The sequence below is a fragment of the Engystomops pustulosus genome, chromosome 5 (genome assembly GCF_040894005.1).
Source record: "Engystomops pustulosus chromosome 5, aEngPut4.maternal, whole genome shotgun sequence".
Classification (NCBI taxonomy): domain Eukaryota; kingdom Metazoa; phylum Chordata; class Amphibia; order Anura; family Leptodactylidae; genus Engystomops; species Engystomops pustulosus.
The window spans coordinates 157,033,888-157,053,828 of record NC_092415.1 but is presented as its reverse complement, the minus strand read 5'-3'; the positions used below and the strand labels follow the sequence as shown (position 1 = coordinate 157,053,828).

Here is a 19,941-nt window from a genome sequence, read left to right as displayed (position 1 = left end):
AGTCTCTGTATACACTAATGCATGGTGCTTATCATGATGTACTATATAATATAATGATATATAATTTTTGTGCATACATTGTAAGGACACATCAGGAGAATTCCAACGTGTCCTTACAACGTATGTCACATACGCATCCCACTGTTTGCCTATTCAGTGGGATACATCGCCAGGGAATCCCCTCTCCTCCGGGTGGAGGAGTATACATTGATAGAAGCCCGCATTTGGTTGCTGATGAACAGGTAGTTCCCCCAGTAATGTCACTGTCCACCGGGTCCTCCCTCCTGCCGAGCGACCTATGCACTCAGCGAGGCTGTGAGTAGAGATGAAAGCATCCGCTCCCCATAGCCGTCCATTGCCTCTGCTGAGCACATATGTCGCTCAGGCATGGATGAGGAGCTTCCTACATTTTTTCATCCTGCATTTTTTGACGTACGGGAGGTATAGTGGCCAGACGGAGGCAACAACTACACTAAACGTATACGTCGGGTGCTTTTCCAACGTATATTTTTAGCGTATACAATCCTATTGTGAATTTCTTTTGACTATTGCCTATGGAATCGCTGGCCACAATTTCTCATTTCTCAAGGAAATCTATCACCTTGATAAAGTGGTAAACTCCTACACATACTCACCTGTCCTCCGCTTCACCTCGATCCTGGCGGTGGTCTTTGCTTATCTTGACACCTAGAAAAAGAGACTTCTAAAAAGCAGGCCGGAGCAAATCACGACTAGGGAGAGTGAGGCATCACACAGGAGGCGTGCATAATTAGCAGCCCGGAGCACCGGACATCTTGTCCCCACACTGCTTTTTAGAAGTCTCAAGAATGGAGATTAGCATGCAAGGTTAGCGAAGACCACCACCAGGATCAAAATGAAGAGAAGGACAGGAGAGTATGTGTAGATGTTTGTTACTTTGATAAAGTGGTAGAATTCCTTTAAAAAAGAGCCCCTGCTGTCCTTTTAGCGGTTGTAGCCATGTCATCAGTCAACTCCCTCCTCCTCCTTGCTGCCTTCAGCTAAGAGATACTGGAGGAGGCAGACTGCAAACAGTCATCTCTTCTGAATTGTGGCAACTAGAAACACAGCTCTGGTGTCATTTTATAAAGGAGAACCTCCCCATTCACTCTAATTTTCTTACACCGCTCCAGAATTTAACTCCTAACTAACTTTAACTGTGGATATCTCTGGTTCTGTGGTACCTAAAAAACAAAGCAGCATTTTGTAACTAGGGCTTATTTTCAGGGTAAAGCTTATATTTCAGTCCTACTATTTCAGGGTAGTTCTTATTTTTTGGAGACACATTGTAGTGATATATAACACTATGCATTTCCAAACGGAAAAGCTGAGACAAAAGGAGAGAAGATTTTTAGACAGTTCTGGAACTTACAGCATCATCTATGTCAGGAGAGGTTTATGTCAAACAAGCTGTGGCCAAATATGGGAAGGGTTTCTATTCATGACTATATGAACAGGTCCATATTATGCCAATTATCACATTTATTTCCCCCTTTTTCTATAAAATGATGTACCATTTCAAAATTGTTGTATTTCTTCCCATTTGAATAATATTTTCTCGAGCATTCGTAGATCCATCATAAGGTAAGTTACAAATGTTTCTGACTTACCACGGATACTTGTCCAAGTGCAGTTATATCCATTGTAGCCGCAAATATGATAGACGCTAGCAAGAAACAGGCGCCAACACCACCAGTCACCCAGAAATCCTACAGAGATAAAGAAGTGTAATTTGCTTTACCATCCTCTAGGTGGAGCTCAAAGTAAAGTTACGTGTAATGCAATAGCAGCAGGATTGTGGTTTTACTTGTTATGAAGACAATAGGAACAGATGTAATTGGTAGATGTGCCGCAGTGATGTGAAGATACTCATTTCATTAAAAGATTAAAATTTCCACACACACACGTGCTTCTCAATAAATAAGAATATAAGCAAAAAGTTTTTTTCTTTTCCGGGAATTAAATTATGAATTTCACTTTCTAAATTGATGTAGAGTCATTACAAACACAGGGAAACTTTTCAAGTGTTTATTTATGTGAATGTCGATGATTTGGGCCTACAGCCAAGGAAAACCCAAAGGTCATTATCTCACAAAATTAGAATATTATACCAAATGAAAAGTATCTACAGCAATAAATAAACTCAATACTTGGTTAAGGCTGCTTTTGCATGAACGACTACAGTAATGCGGTGTGGCATGGAGGGGATCAGCTGATGGCACTACAGGGGTTATAGAAGCCCAGGTTGTGTTATAACAGCCTTCAGCTCTTCTGCATTGTTGGGTCTGGTGTCTCATATCTTCCTTTTGACAATACCCTATAGCAGTGATGGCGAACCTTTTAGAGACAGAGGGGGTCATTTACTAAGGGCCCGAATCGCGTTTTACCGGCGGGTTACGCAAATTTTTTCATTTTGCGCCGATTTTCCCTGTATTGCCCCGGGATTTTGGCGCACACGATCGGATTGTGGCGCTTCGGCAGCGGCATGCATGCGACGGAAATTGGAGGGCATGGTCGAACGTAAACCCGCCGGATTCAGAAAAACCGCCGCATTTGAAAAAAAAATTAAAATGTTGCGGGACACGCACTTACCTTTACCAAGTATAGGATCGTGAACTCCGTCGGACTTCAGCGCAGCAGCGACGTCGGAGGAACTGCCTTAGTGAATCGACGGAAGACCCGAATCCACTGCAGAGAACGCTGGATCGCAAATGGACCGGGTAAGTAAATCTGCCCCAGAGTGTCCAAACTGCAACCCAAAACCTAATTACTTATCGCAAAGTGCCAGTACGGCAATCTAACCTGAAAACTGACGGTTTAGTTTACAATCAAGTTACACAGGACTGTCTGAGCTCGGATTACACCATACTATACACACTGAAACGCCACTTTTACACCATTTTACATCACATAAGAGAGTAATAAAAAGTTATCAAAAGGTTACACAGTTCTTAATGAGCCGTTGTTTTCATTGCTACCATTTTGAGAAAAAAAATAAGACCTAACCAGCTCCGTGCACTAAAGTTATTAGCGCCACAAGATGGCGAAACTATTTTCTTTTTCGTACACTGTTTTAATTATTGAAAAAGTATTAAAACACAATAAAACCTACAAATCTGGCATCACTGTGATTTTACCAAACCTAAGAATAAAGGAGACAAATGATTTGGAGTGCACAGCGAAAGTATTAAAATCTACAGCTTCCTAGTACACAACATAAATAACTGAGAAGTAGGGTAGATGGGGACAGGGTGGGCAGCCAGAGTTAGGGCTGTGTGGGGGAAGGTAATTCAGCATCTGGAGTTGGGGGCAGTGGGGTTATGAGGCATGAGTTCCAGTGGAGGGGATGATGGGGGGGGGAGCAGTGACCGGAGTTGAGGTGGGGGGGTAGCGAGAGCGGCCGGACGAATTGCAGTAGTGGGTGGAGCTGATCACTGCAGCGCACACGGAGTAAGGTGCCCAGCGCTGGCAGTGTAATGCTGTCCTGTGCGCTGCTGTGATAAGACAGAGTCAGCGCCCTGCTCTGTCATGGCTGTTAGCAGTATTGGAGCGCAGCTTCGATACTGCTAAAAGCCGAGTTGGGACAGTGGTTGTCCGCACCTGGCAGTGGTTGGGAGGATGGGGCACGTGCCAGCAGTGAGAGCTCTGCGTGCCCTCTCTGGCACGCGTGCCATAGGTTCTCCACCGCTGCCCTATAGATTCTTTATGAGGTTAAGGTCAGGTGAGTTTGCGAGTTTGTGATACTGTGGTTATTAAACCAGGTATTGTTTTTTTTTTTCAACATTGTGGACAGATGCCAAGTCCTGCTGGAAAATGATAATTCCATCTCCAAACAGCTTGTCAGCAGAGGGAAGCATGAAATGCTTTAAAATGTCCTGGTAGCAGACTGCACTAACTTTTGTATTGATAAAACACAGTGAACCCCCAAACCATCACCGATTGTGTAAACTTCACACTAGACCTCGAGCAGCTTAGACTGTGCCTCTTCACTCTTCTTCCAGACTCTGGGTCTTTGATTCCAATTGAAAAGCAAAATGTACTTTCATCTGAGTACAACACCTGAATATCAACATCTTGGACCACTGATCAACAGTCCAGTTCTTTTTCTCCTTGGCCCAGTTAAGATGCTTCTGGCATTGTGTATTGGTCAGGAGTGGATGATACATGGAAGGCGGCACTTGTAGCCCATGTCCTGGATACGTCTGTATGTGGCGGCTATTGAAGCACTGACTCCAGCAGCAGTCCACTCCTTGTGCATCTCCCACAAATATGTGAATGGATTTTACTGAACAGTCCTATAGAGGTTGCGGTTATTCCAGGTATTATTAACTTTCCGTTAATAAGCTTTAATACAGAACTCTGCGGTTTACCCTTCTTGAAGTTGGAGTGCGTCAATGACTGCCTTCAAGACATCTGTCAAATCAGCGTATTATTGTGTCACCTACTGAGCCAGACTAAGGTTGCTGTCACAGGGGGAGTTCTTAGACCGGTTTTGGCTGGAGTGAATCTGTTTTGCTTTATTTCTGAAAGTGTAAGCAGCTGTATTAACATTTTCACAGCCGCTTAAACTTCCACAAATGTCGAAAAACGGTTTCAAACCAGCCAAACGCATGGTAAGCGCACAGAAATGTTTTTAAAAGCACCAAGAACGGCTGAAGAATGCACCGTGTGACCACACCCTGAGGGACCTTTGAAAAAGCTTAGGAAGCCTTTGCAGGTGTTTTGGGTTAATTATGCTGATTTTCGGAGATTATTTATTAATGTGGATGATTAAAGCTCAGAACAGAAAACCCCAAAATTAATTAACACTAGACAAAGTCACCTTTTTGAACAAGTACTTGTATATGTCATATCATTTACAAATACAAGTACTTCTCGTTAAATTTAGAATTGGCTTTTTTTCAGTAATTCAATTCAAAAAGGTAACTTTGTCTAGTGTTAATCATCCATATTAATAAATAAAGGCTTATATTTAATATAATATAAGTTTTAAAGAGAAATTCCAGGTATTGCTGGAGTCTCCCTCAAGTTATAATGATTACTGGATAGACGGGTATACTTACGATTTTGTTGAAGCTAGCAATGTTTATTTTCTCCTTTAGAGGTGACCAGTACACGATCAACATGAGGATGGCAAGCAAACAGGCACTGCAGCTTACAAACTCAAAAAAGTAGAGTCCTCCACAGGATTCACACTGATCAATGACTTCTTCACATATGAATGCAACCAAAGACAGGAGCTAGAAGAAAAAGAAATTAGGAACCGTTAGGTTTAATACTTGTATGTGTATGAGTAAAAACAGCCCATTTTAAAAGGGGAGCTGAAAGGGAGTGAGTTTTAGTTGATAAGCTTTGCAATTATTTATTAAAAAAAAAAAAAAAAAAAGAAATTTTTTTTTTAAATCATCTCCTTTTCAGGCAACTAATTTGGGTGGTAAAACAAACATTTCCCATATGTCTGTTTTATGTTTTCATCATTTTTAAAATGATATCTTAATAGTAAGTAAAACAAAATGGAGGTGAAATTTAGAATGGTCAGATTTTGTCAGTAAAATGTTCATTTGGCCCTGAAATTTACACACACAGACCCAAAAAAAAAAAAAAAACCTACATTGTAAAATGTATTATGCAATTTTTCCCAAATACAGAGATGCCCCACATGTGGATGTTACTTATAGGCACACAGTGAAGTGTAAAAGGGAAGAAGGGCCATGCATTAGCCATTTTCGAGATAAAGTATTTGCTTTTCCGTTAATTTTAACACGTGAGGGCTTATTATTTGCAGAATTAGATGCTTTTTTCATTGATACCATTTTGGGGTCGGTTAAAAATGTACTAAACTTTTTTGTGGGGGAAAGTAGGAAAAAACAAATTCTGTAATAGCCTTTTGATATTTTGGGGTTCATCATACACCCAGAGTTTTATTTTAGAGTCAGTACAATCACTCTGATACCAATTTTCTATATTTTTTCTTACAAGTTTTGTAGAATAAAACCTAATGTGGGAAAAAAAAATCTATCATTTTTGCATTGCCATTTTCTAAATGTCATAACCAAAAAATAAGGGTTGAGAGCTTGTTTTTTCTAAGGCATGTTCTACTTTACAACATTACCATTTTTGGTATAGCTACTTTTTTAACACTTTATATTGGATTTAATGTGGGCCAAGATCATTATATTTGGTGGGTGCTTTAAGAAATTTTAAGCCGTTCATATTGCAGGATAAATTATGATTTTGTTTTATTGTATGGGTCATCATAGACACAGCCATAGCATTTAACTAGGGTCTGTACAGGGATATTCACTTTTTTATCTTGTGTGTCACTTTTATATGTATTGGGACATTTTAATTTATGAGCTTTTTATTTTACATTTTTTTGTTTACTATGGGACATGAACAGGCAATCATTTGATTGCTTGTTCATTATAATACACTGCAATACTAATGTGTTGAAGGGTATTTTCACCATCAGCCTATGTAGATGCTTAGGCTGACAGTGCCTGTAAGGTCCTGTCTCTGACAGGACCCAACAGTTATTTACTATAGACAGCTCTGGGGTCTAAGATCAGACCCAGGGGCTGCCATAGTAACGATAGGCAGCCCCTGAGAATAACAGGATTTCATCCACGTACAACATTTTTTTTTACTCCAGCAAAAACCATGAATGTCTGGAATGCATCAGATTCTTTGAGCCATGGGTTCTACTGCTGGAATGAAGAGAGTACACAGCAGACATCCCTGAAAAGTACCCCCTCGTCAGACAAATGGCTCAGAAAACAGTCCATGAGCTCAAATTCTCATCCGTTGGTCAGTATTTAAAAAGATTCACCCATCTGCAATAAGTAAGACCAAAGTAATCTTCCAAGTGCCCAGAGGTGCTTCCACTCAACGCTATCCTGTCACTGAGAGAGCATCACCCTAACACCAACATTGTCAGCAGTCACTTGTAGATTGTTCAATATGTTTATTGAAAAGTACACAACAAAACAAAGGAAAGATCGGGAGACCCACATGATGGGCAGGTATTCAGGTCCCATAATGAGATATAGAAGGAGAACAAAATATGTTCAAGTATACATCCAGCTCCAATAAACAGTACATGAAGAAATAGAAACAATAAAAAACAGAACATAAACACTTGTAGATTTAAACAAAGTCAGTTGAATGGTCCAACGTAAAGCCAGATTGATCCCCAAAATGACACCCATTAGCCGCCTGGCTGGCAGTATGGACAATATATTGACATTAACAGTAAAGAGATAAAAAGGTATACATAATGCTGGCAGGCTTCAGTATAACATCTATGACCGCCTCTCATAGAAGCAGGGAGTACACTGGAACCAAATGCAGCCTGGAAGACCTCCAACAATTTCGGCAAGAAGACTCCCTTCTGCTTCTAATATAGTTCCAAGGAAAAGCCATCTACCCCTGGGTTTTACTGTGATGAAAACATTTCTAAAGTCTCCTCTAAAGACCACACAGTGCTTCACACAAAGTTTAGGAAGGTTTTTATATCACTCAATATATATATCTATCACTCAGGTATATATATCACTCAAATCGCCATGAATGGCCCAACTATGACTTTGTGCAAACTAGGAACAATATACGTCTTGATAGTAATGTTTCAGCTCAGATGTCAGGGGGTTATAACAGTTAAGTCCCCTCCCCAATACATAGAATGTGGAAGTGACTCCACTGTGTGATGTCCCACACTCTCCCCCTCCTCTATATAGTGAACATGTTTAATAAAGAAGCACTTATGCTGTGCTGTGACTACTCTTGTGTCTCTTAACCAAAGACCTTAAGCAGCATCAGAAAACAAACTTCAGTTTCATACAATCGCTGTTGTAAACCTACCTGAGTCAAATCTGAGCTTTGGGTCTCTAACCAATATATACCCTTAAAGGGGTATTCCCATCTGAGCATTTACATTTAATTAAATTCATTTGCCATATGTAAACATTTCTTCAATTGGATGTTATTAAAAAAAATGTTCCTGTGTGAAGATAATTTCTCATAAATGTAGTTATTCTGTCCCTTAGAAACGAGATAGCTTCCCCGGATACGACCACGTCATACTCTAGTTGCAGTGGCCAGACTTGCGCTATAAGGTCCTGCCAACCACCAGGATTCAGTGATCATTACCACAGGGCGGCTGTAGGACATGCAGTAACTCCCGGACATTTTATATACAATAACCTTTTGTTTCTTTGTGCACTCAATCTATCAGACGTGGCCGTATCCGAGGAAGCAATCTCGTTTCTAAGGGACAACATGGTTATATTTATGAGAAATTATCTTCACACAGGAACATTTTTTTTTAATAACATCCAATTGAAGAAATGTTTATATATGGCAGATTAATGAAACAATGTAAGTGCCCAGATGAGAATACCCCTTTAACAAGTATCCAACAGAAGTAGGCCTTCGCTTTATCCCATATAATTGTCTAAAAAAGTCTCATGGGTAATTATAAAGGAAGCATAACAGAATCACAGCCAGCTATTGGGGAGGAATGCTCCCGGACCCACACAAGGGAGTTTGACAGCTGGCACTAAACGCAGCATGTCAGTTAAACTCTGGCCAGCACATAAGTGGGGTTACCAGAACCCCTCCCTACTGCAGTTTCACAGGCTGTTACACTGTGCAGGAACACCCCCCCCCCCCTCCTGTTTTGTGTTGAAACTTCCCCTGCTGCAGCGCGATTACATCAGGCAGATAGAGGAGGGAAGTGCTGAGGCAGCAGAGGAAAGGATGAGACAGTGAAACAGCCTGAGAAGCAACAGCACAGAGTCGCCCTGGTTATATTTCCCGGAGGCCTTCTGGATGATTAGCAAAGGTGAACCCTCAGGCTCATTTTCATAATTTGAATGCCTGTTTTTCTTAAAAAAACAAAACAAAAAAAAACGAACACAACACATAGGAGGCTTAAAGGGGTTTTCCCACAAAACAAGGGCCTAACCTGCTGATCGGTGAGGGTCTCCCAGTCAGACCCCTCATTGCTCCCCAAGATGAGCAGAGCAGCAGAAAGCGCATATCCGGCTGTCCCATTCATCTCTATGGAGCCGTGTACTTGTTTTGCAATTCTCGATCCTGGTGGTAGATCATTTAAAAGTAAATCTTCCATCAAAATCAAGCATGATAAAACACTTACACATATCTGGCTCATTAGCATAATTTTGAAAAGTGGATTTTAGAAGGCAGGAGACCATAGATAACATACATAAGAAGATTACCACAGTCACAGTGCCTGGATCTATGAGTAAGTGTCCCTGGCTTATCATGATGGATCTTGTTGGTAGATTTCCTTTAAAGAATGATACAGAAGGATGGAAGCTATTTAAACTACACCAGGAAAATTAACTAGTCAAAAAAAAAATAAAAAATATTTCAGCATTCATTTAAAACACAATAAGGGTTCTGGGACAAAGATTTAGAAATCGGTTTGTTTTTAGAAAAGTGACAACTTCGTGATGCATAATGCAGAACTATCAACTGCGGAGTAGAAGATCTTCCATAGATGTCATAAATGAAACCATGCAAAAAGGCAGATTTCCAAAGACATTAAACAGCAACAGACATGGGAGAGGCTGCTGTAAATTACAGCTCTCAGCAGGCATTGCAAAGAAAGGAGTGGCTCCTACCCAGCCCGTAGCTCTCCTCCTACAGATGCTGGCTGCTCTCTACAAGAGACATTACTGTGCCTTCACAGAGTTTCCTTCCTCTACTTGAGGAGATCTGTTCAATAGAAAATGTTTAAAAAAAAAAAAATGTCAACATATTTGTTCTCCTTTTCATGGAACTTCCCCAGTGATGTCACACCCATCTGTGCCTCAGTCTTCTGCATTAGGGCTGAGAAGCAGCTCGCCCACCTACAGGGCTCTGCCTCTCTCACCCCTCTCATCATTTAAACCTGATGTGCACCATCCCCCTTTGCTGGTCAAACAGTTTGTCTGCGAGTTTCCAGTCAATGCTATTGCTATTCTGTTTTTTCAATATCGGCTTTTGTGCTTGACTATTCTCCTGTCTATTCGTACTTTACTTGCCATCCTGTTTTGACACTGATTTTTGACCTCCCCTTTGTGTCATTTGCTTGTTTGTCTTGTTTTAGGTTTACACATTGGTGCAGGAAAGGAACGATGTCTAGTTACTGGCCACTGCTCAGGTTGGATTCAGTAAGCAGGCAAGGACAGTTTGGTTCAGAATTAGTGCTCACTGTCCTTGACCTTGTCCTGTCCAAAAAAAACCCAAAAATAAAATAAATGACCTGAAACACAATGCGAACTGCGATATAGCAAGAAATGTCCATCTTAGTGTAAAATTTATAGTATTTTATAAAGATATCATTTCACCGACAGTAAACTCATGCAAGCAGGTCCCTTATGATGGTGCGATGTACAAATTTATTAAGATTACATTACAGCCTTTACATTACAGATGTTGTTCACCTGTCTAAACAATAATGTTTCTATAGCTCTGAAATATACCTAACACCATTCTTTCCTCAAACTGGATGAAAACGTGGTTTTGGAGACCAGATGTGGACGCCACTCTCAGTGCTTAGTAAGGCACAGTCACACAAGAGAAATCTTCAGCTGCAGATTTTCTGCAATGCCTCAGTAAAGTCAGTAACAATTCTACAGTAAAAGCATTATGTGCATGGACCCCCATAAAAGAGTAGTATTAGAAGAATAAAAAAAGTAAAAAGTGACTCTTCCACAGTTAAATAAAAACCTTGCAAGGAGATGTCCAAGACTAACCACTGACAACTCATTGTAAGAGAGCCATAGGATTAGGAGAATAAAGGAGCTGGATCGTCATACTTTATTTATCCTTTACACAGGAACAGTGGTTAGACTGGAAGGGTGGCCCAAGTCTAGCACAGCATTCAGGGCTGAAAATACCCATAAATCTACTGACTGGCAGGGGAACCAGGCTTGGACACTTACCGATTAAACACATATAAAATGTCCCCAATTTTTTTTTTAGTTTTTTTTCAATAAAACACTTTAAACCACTTGGCTCCACTCCGTTCTAGCAGAGCATAGGGGCAGGCGGCAAACTCTTTAGTCACTGAACCTTCAGCAATCAGAAACTTATATCCAATCTTATGGATTGGGGAGTGTCTTTCAGGATAAAATTTACATTCTGGGAGTGTTACCTGGTATTTATGAGAAATGCAGAGAAGACAGCCTGAGGCATATTTCACTTTTATTTATTTCATCAGTTTTGGGCATTAGGAAGTGGTGGAACACACAGAACAGGTGCAAATCTTTCCATTATACCTCATCTCTGTGCAGTCTCCACAAATGGTTTTTGTTCACAATAACAGATGTAAAAAATACTGATGAAATAACTGAAACGTGAACCAGCCCCTATACAGTATTTTAGCATACAAGCTACTGAGGAGACTTATGCACCTTCTGCAGTTTACCACTGTTAGGCTACATTCACACACATGTATGGGGGACGTATATACGGCCGACATACGTCCCCCATACACTTCTATGGGCTCACAGCCCTGTACGGGTGCGGTATGGTGCAGCACACGTGCGGCACCGTACCGCTCCGTAGCCCGGGAAAAGATAGGACATGTCCTATCTTTTCCCGTGATACGGCGCCGTATCTTCCTATGGAGAGGGGCGGGGGGGAGAAGCACTCATCCCCTGCTCCTCTCCACGGCGCCGATGTATGCCCGCCGTACTACGGTACGGCGGGCATACATTGTGTGAATGTAGCCTTAAGGTAAATTTTGTACAAATTCTCAGCATGTGAGTTTGCACTTTGAGTATTTTTGGATGCTGCAGGATTAGGATACACAGCCCCTTAGCAATAAAAATATATTATTCTAAGCACTAATTTAGAGTTGCAAAGTATTATTCTTTATTATAGAAAAGTGGCAATATTCCATGAAAAACTGTGGCGTTGTGGCGTCTCTCAAACACAGGCCACGTATAGTAGCTGGAGTAGAGGCAGGTATACAAGAGTGGACAGCTGCGTGTCTCAGTACAAGTTAAACAATGCAAGACACCAGGTGCTGGTTACAGATCTCATGCGTTTCCATGGATACAGATATGCGATCGGTCCGAGGCCAATCATGGCCATGGCTAGTAGCAAGGGGCGTCAATTTGCCCGATTGGCTGTTCAGTTGCCAATATGACCAGGTGGTGCTGCAAAACCCGAACGGATACAACCCGTCCATCTCTATTGATTATATAAAAGTTTAATCCATCCAAAAATCTCCCATTCAAGTGTATCAAAACTTACAGGAAGCATCTAAAGCTAAAATGGATCTTTCCCCTGAAGTGAATGGAAAAAACTGCAAGTTCAAAAATAGTCTATGAAGATTTTCCAACGTATAAAGGCATTGTGATCTTCACAAATAAATGTACAAATTAATTTTTTTAAACTATTTTATCGGAACATCAAAAGTACAGTTGCAATAAATACAAGTATTTTACATGAATATGCGGTTTTTTTAAGCCTCTGCTAAAATTTTAGCAAACAGCTTATGGTCAGTGGTGATGAGTGAAAATGGTCTTTAGGAATCCACTTTCCCTTTACCCTTATCTGGTTTTAAAATCAAAGTTATAAGGGTCTCTCTCATAGACGGAGGGAGAATCCCTTCCAAGCGCCATTCATTCCAGACCTCCAACTTTGCTTTGTGGGAAAACCCATTTAATCTATTGGCTTCAACATATCTTTCCATGGTTTCCATACTAACTTTTCCCCCAGCTCGCATATATATCAATTCATGATAGCAGAGATAGTAGGTTTCCCATTCTTGTCTCGTTTGCTTATTAGGCATTTGAACGTATTATTCTTTTTGGGACACCTTCCTTTATAACTCTACCAATTTTTAAGATATTACCCTTAGCTGCAATCCTTACCAAGAGGAAGGCAGCAGGGACCTGTAAGTAGTAGCTGAGAAAGGAGTATGAGTGACTCACCTCTCCTGCGTTATTTATCGGAGGGAAGTAGCAATGCTAGTCAATCATTGTCAGACCTTACTGGAACATTTCAGATTTACTGCAACTCCCAGGTAATAATTCACCAGTGAATACTAGTAAAACATGAACTAGCACAAACTTCTTCATCAGAAGTAGTGTGCAGACTGCTTTTTACACCAATATGAGAGAATGGCATATCTTAGCATTATGTTATTGAGGGGCTTTCCTTTTGCATCCCCTCTAGGCCTTCTTAGCTGCAGGGCTGTGCGGGAGGAAACAGTCACGTGATGCAGTGATAAGTCAGCATTGCTGCCCTTCATTCTTAGGACTGGTCAGCTGAATAAAGGAATAAATCGATAAAAAAAAAAAAAAAAAAGTTCTCTAGTTTAAATGATTCTTTTTTTCCCTATTTTACACTTTAGCTCCACATTGGAAAATGACCATGCACTGAAATCACAACCCTGTAAAACATCCCGATAGAATGCAAAACTTATGAGGTTTTATCAAGTTTCCATCTGCCATAACTCATTAGCGCAAAAGGGGTTACAGCGGACACTTTTCTTTTGGAATCTGTGTATTATGATCCACATTGGCTGCTGGGGGGGGGTGCATAGGGAGCTGAGTAAATTACACTCCGACACCTCCTTCTGGCTCTCTACTTCCCACTGTCCCTCCCATACAACTGTCCCAGTCAAATAGTAAGCCTGTTACATGTAGGTAAAAACTCATCCAAACTTTGTGATTCCTAAAGCCGAAAAATCCCCCAGAGGTTTGAACCTCTTACTTCTCCATATCTCTAATGCAGTACTAGGAAAAATCCATGCAAACTGACTGCATATAGCCATCTTACAAGCAACCCCAATCTAATCTAATTTAGTATTAAAAACTTATACTGTAATATATACAGACCCTTCTCCATGCATCACAGAACCAAGCAGGGATATCCCCAATCCCTCCTGGTCACTAGAAGAAGCAGAAGTCACAGAGATAATGAATATCAATTAGCTGCTTTGTATAGGACTTTACGCAGATGACACAGTTGTATAGACAACGGTTTAGCACTTTCTCTGGAATTCAAGTAAACTGGTATAAAGCGATTCCCCAAAACTCTATGGGGCTCATTTACTTACCCAACTGTTGGAGTTCAGCAAAAGTGCATTGTCCGAAGATAATGCACTGTGCCGCGATGCACTAAGATGGTGCACCCGATATCCTATGTGTGTCGCTTCCGTATTCAGGTCCAACAGAGTTCACCATCTTTTAAGTGGTGCATGTAAGTGCTTGGGCTTGCGACACAATTTGAAAGTTCACACAGACGCCAGCACAGCTGCGCCAAAAAAAACAATTGCGTGCGACACAATCCCAGCGCAGACACCTGTTAAATACCTGCCCAAGCCGTGCAATCCCCGAAAAAGGCGCACAGTCCGACAAAAGTGCGATCGGCGACCCTTTGTAAATGAGCCCCAATGTCTAACATCGAGAGCCAACTGATGCAGGAAACACTCTTATTTCTCCAATAAGTTTTATATAGACTTGAACGTGTGGCAGGCAGCACCACTTTAAAAGGAATTATAAACCAAACACGGATATACTGGTGTGTGCCCCCTGTGGCAGGATCTGCGCTTCTTTTAGCTTCTCATGCCCTTGTTTTTCCAAAACAAAAGACTTTTAAAATTATGCAGATGGATCTGAGGGGCTCTGGGCTCCGTAAGGTTGTATAAAGCCTGGAGCCGCTCAGGATAATCTGCATAATTGCAATGCTTTGTGAAAAAAAAAAAAAAAAACTCCCCGGTTCTTCCTCAGAAGATTATTACTAATAGATCCAGGCACTGTAACCGTAAGTGCTTTATCAGGTTAGATTTTGATGGTAGATTTTCTTTACCACACACATTATAGCTGTATTATATATGATGCCAGGGATACCCAGGGATGCATTTAACTCATTTGGGACTACATCGCCAAATAACTTAATAAAGTTGACCCTGAATAAAATGACCCTAGTAATCATGGACACACAACATTTTAATTTATTTTTACCTGATGGAAACATCTTGGTTTGGGAAACAGACCAAATAACCAATACTACTACATTTCACCAGGAAACCTCAATGTCCATCATAGACCTGACAGCTACACAGCCTACCACCAGATAACCTCATTCTGCCCACAGACTCCTGCCAACTTAAGATTAAAGACACTAGTGTCAAATTCCATCTAGAACAAGCATTTTTTTGGAAAATTGTAATTTTTATAAAATCATATATATATCTTTTTTTTTTTTATAGACCAGATGCAGAGATGGGAGAGTCTGGCAAAATTCCCCTGCACACAAACATTTAGCACATTTCCTCCCGAGAAACTTCTCTCTCCAGACTCACGAGGTCAACAAGTTCCCTACATTCTTTCACTCTGAGATCACAGCCCTGTGCAGCAAATCCTTCCCAGCCATTTACAATGACCATATTGCTGCCCAAATGAGTTCAGTTCTATACGGAGATACCTTTTTCAAGATAATATTAGAAGCATAGATTTCCTTTTCCCATTCCGGAAATCTTATTATTCAGAACATTGACAGGATCAAAATGATGTCTTTCTATATTCAACATTATGCAGAAACAAATATCCTAAGGAGTCAAAGGGTGGAGAAGAGAGAAGCTGGTCTGGCCCCTCCTGGCTTCAATGTCTCATTCATCATCAAATACATCATGATAGACTTGTAACAAATAAATAAATGAATCTCATGTAATATAGGAGGACATTATCTCCATACTGTGACATCACCACAATGAGTAGCTCTGTACTGTACAACATCATTGTCTATCATTATTATTAAAGCCTTTTCAAAAGTGTTGCTGAAAGTTGGATCTAGTGGGGAGTCTTGTTACTAGTTCCGTCCATTAAAACATACAACCATACCACCATGCTCAAGACAGCTACATCTTAATATGTATGTGTATGTATATATACATCAGTATATATGTATGTGGCTCTATAACAGCACAGCACAAACCATAACAGCTGCAAGGCTGCTATAGAAAACGTTGCAGAATAGCTGCGTCTTTGTAGTTTAGGGAGTTGCCTGGTTTCTGATCCTTCATGCTGTAGATTAGATGACTTCTGAGAACACTGAGCCAGCGCTTCCTGTAAGCTACATGTATAGCACAGAAATCACTGAATACACATGGGGAGATAAACGCCACTCTGTAAGCAAACATTCCTACTCCAATGTGGTTTTATAGAAGCTAGATAACAGCCAGGGAGGTCAGGTGTACACTGTATACACTGCAAACACACAGCAACTGTCTTCTACGTAATCTAGAAGGTTATCATCTAGTTTCTTCTCAAACCAAAACAGTTCCAGAAACATTCTCACTGGTTTCTCTTTGTGCATTACTGCTAGAAGATCACCTTGGATGTAGCTACGTTAGAGCAGACCCGGGCATTGACCAGCAGCCCTTGAGCTCATTGAAAAATTTTAGCTCCTCTTCTCATCATTAAAGATGCAATTAAGTCCTCCATATTCTCACAGAATCATTTTAATGTTTTATTAACTGGGTTTTATGTAGGGATAAGTTCCATACTGAATACGGGATATAGGTATTGGGTAGAGTTAAAAGGGGTTGTCCCACCGTAGCAAGTTAGGCCCTATCCACAGGATAGTGCCCAATTTGCTGATTGATAGGGATCTCAGTGATGGGACACCCATGGACCACGAGAATGGGGGACCGATTAACCCGTCCCACCCATCGTTGACCGGAGCAGGCGATCGCGCACATGCATGCGTGACCGGCTTCTAAAGTCATCTCTGGGTGAGACAGGGTTACATTGGGGTTACATTGGACCCCTGTTCTTGAGATCCGTGGGACCGTGTGATCACCAAGACCCCCACCAATTAGTAAGTCAGACTCTATCCTGTGGATAGGGCCTAACTTGCTACAATAGGAAAACCCCTTTAAGTATATTAGTCCGACCCTATAAACCATTCTAATTCCGATTGTTGGCCCCATGGGAAAATAAAATACTCACCCTTGCCTTAGAGCAACTAGTTTGCATGAATCCTCCAGATTGCCTAGTTTTTTGAATGATGTTCAACCTTTACTCCTCAATATCAAGTGTCCTGGCGTCTCAAAGGGTTTTAGGCTGCGGTCACATGTGGCGTTTGTGATGCGTTTCTCCATGTTTTCTTCATTGCTGGAAGTGTAAGCACATTTGTTTTGTGCAGTCTAGAGGTTTATAACTGCTGCATTAGAGGAGACTTCCCAAGAGGCTCCAGCCCTGCACCCTTTTGGTGGTGACGAATGGGGTGGTGAGGAATGGGGTGGTGAGGGGGGTGTAAGCAAGTCGTGAAGAAAATGGACTGACTCCAATTCGAAAAACATAAATACAATAAACACAAATATAATTTAAAAAATGGTAAAATTGCTTTAAATGTTTGTTCTATTCCCAATCTAAGAATTTAGGCCAGGAGTAAGCAACATTTATTGGTCTAAGGCTATTGTCACATGATAGCGGAATCAAAACGCACTGGGTTGGGCTGCGGCCAATCACATATGCATTTGAATGGAAACGCATGCGATCGCAATCAGCACCCATTGTCTAAATGCAAAACACCAGGTGCCAATTGCAGAGCGCATGCGTTGTATACGAACGCATATGCAATCGCCACGGCCTGGCCCAGTCCGTTTGATTCTGTTACAAGACAGAATCAAAATTTCAACCCAGAAATTATGTCCTCTGTGCTCTGGGTTCTGACCTCGACGCATCCAACCAGTGTCAGGACACAGAGCAGAGTGGCAAGAAAGGACCTGGGAGCAGTGAGGACTTATTAGCTGCACTCGTCACTACCTGGCCTCCTGCACCAATGAACACTTCCATCAGTTATGTTACACAGTTACGGAAGTGTTTATGACCCAGATTGTCAGCAGGATGCAGATCGTGACCTATAACTTGACAGGCTGCATGTGGCCTGTAGTAGTGAAGTTCCTCCGCTATAGATTAGAAGAATTAGGCACTGGGAAGGAATGCCTACATTTATCTCTGACACTGCTAGAGTGACCAGGAAAACAGGACGGTGGAGTCAGTGACCATTTTGGTGGAGCTGGGGTCGGAGTTTGGGAAATTCAGCAGTCGGAATAGGAGGTTTGGCTTACTAACTCCACAGACCTGGGAAAAAGCCCAAATTCCTGATGTACAGCCAGAAACTGGCATACAAATCGTGATAAATGCTTCCCCACTACATTACCCCTAAGGGCGCATTCACACATTTCGCTTTGGTCGCGTTTTCATTGCGTTTGAAACGCATTACAACAGCTGCTGAGAGGTAATTTGCCTAATTACATTACCGTTTACGTTTGTTAACGCAAAGTTAACGCATGTGTTAACAAAACGCATGCATTATACGTTATTAACGCATGCGTTAACATTGCGTTTTGTAAACGGAAATGCTAACAGTGATATAATTAGGCAAATCACCTCTCCTCAGCTGTTGTATATGCATTTCAAACGCAATGAAAATGCAGGTCAAAACACATTCACAAAAAGGAACCTAGCTTGCGGCACCATACCGCTCCGTGCACGGGAAAAAGTTGGGACTTCTCCCATCTCTCCCTGTGTTACGTCGCATACGCCGTGGATCTCTGTGGGGAGGGATCATCCCTCTCCTCTCCATTGCGCCGGATTACGTTCGTGTGCATGCAGCCTTATAGTGAATTGAACATAAATTACACTAATTTACCTGAGCCTCCTAGATGGGGAATTAACAGATTTTATGTGTAGATTATAGTTTAATGAACATATATTACACATATTTAGCTGTGTACAGGATTCCAGGAGTGTTCTAGATGGGGAATGAAAAATGTTGTATGTATAGATCATAGTGAAATGAACATTATTATTCTGTACGCAGCAAAATATGCGTTATGCATCTTCATTCCACTATTATCTGCATATCAAACCTGTTAATTGATCCTCAGGGAATTCTGTACACAGCAAAATTTGTGTAAGATATGTTAATTCCACTATAATATACCGTATTTTCCGGACTATAAGGCGCACATAAAAACCTAGGATTTCCTTAGAAATCCAAAGTGCGCCTTATAGTCCGGTGCGCCCTATGTATGGAGGAGGGCAGCGGCCCTACTTACATAGGTCCCCGCTACCGGAGACAGCAGATCTCCAGCGGGAACTGCAGACCACGCGGCACGAACAACTTCTGCCGCGTCGGTCTGCAGTTCCCGCTGGAGATCTGCTGTCTCCGGTAGCGGGGACCTATGTAAGTAGGGTCCGCTGCCCTCCTCCACCTGAACGGACCCCCTTCCCCGGAGACCGTTCACCTCTTGCCGCTCTCACCTCCGCTCCGTTTTCTGCCACGCCCACGGCCACCCTGCGCCTTATAGTCCGATGCGCCTTATATATGGAATTTTTCCATATATAAGGCGTTTTCTACTAATACGCCTTATAGTCCGGTGCGCCTAATGGCCCGGAAAATACGGTATATATAAAATGTGGTTAGATTATCAGGGTACAAGTTTATACTGTATACATTTTCATTTAGCTTCTGAAAATTTTACTGGTATCTGACACATAGAAAGATGGATGAGATCTATGAGATACATATCACACACTGTCAGCTCTGCTACATATGTGCTCTCACACTATGGGGCACATTTATTTACAGGGTCACTGGAGCTCACAGAAAGTGCATTGTCCATCTATAATTCAGCATGCAGCGATTCACTAAGATGCGCCTGAAATCATGAATGTGGCTCTTTCCGGCTCAGGTCCGACAGAGTTCACCATCTTTTTTGTGGTGCATTTTAAAGGACACCTGTCATCAGGTCTGTGTCACTTGTCCTGTCACTACTACCTGTTGGAGACGCTCACAAGGATCCCATCCCAGCCTTTATCTAGTTATTTCATACCTTAATCATTGTAAAATAATATTTTCTTTATTATGTAAATGAGGCTGGTC

General features: G+C 41.5%; 1 protein-coding gene across 1 annotated transcript in view; it reads right to left on the bottom strand.

Moving 5' to 3' along the window:
- The window catches only part of CMTM6 (CKLF like MARVEL transmembrane domain containing 6), a 31,076-nt gene that overhangs the window by 3,108 nt on the left and 8,027 nt on the right, over positions 1-19,941 (bottom strand). Inside the window, exons 2-3 of the mRNA XM_072153565.1 lie at positions 5,082-5,258; positions 1,629-1,727 (exon numbers count right to left, since the gene is read on the bottom strand). Of these exons, the coding sequence (XP_072009666.1) occupies positions 1,629-1,727; positions 5,082-5,258 (276 nt within the window). The remainder of the gene's footprint in view (positions 1-1,628; positions 1,728-5,081; positions 5,259-19,941) is intronic.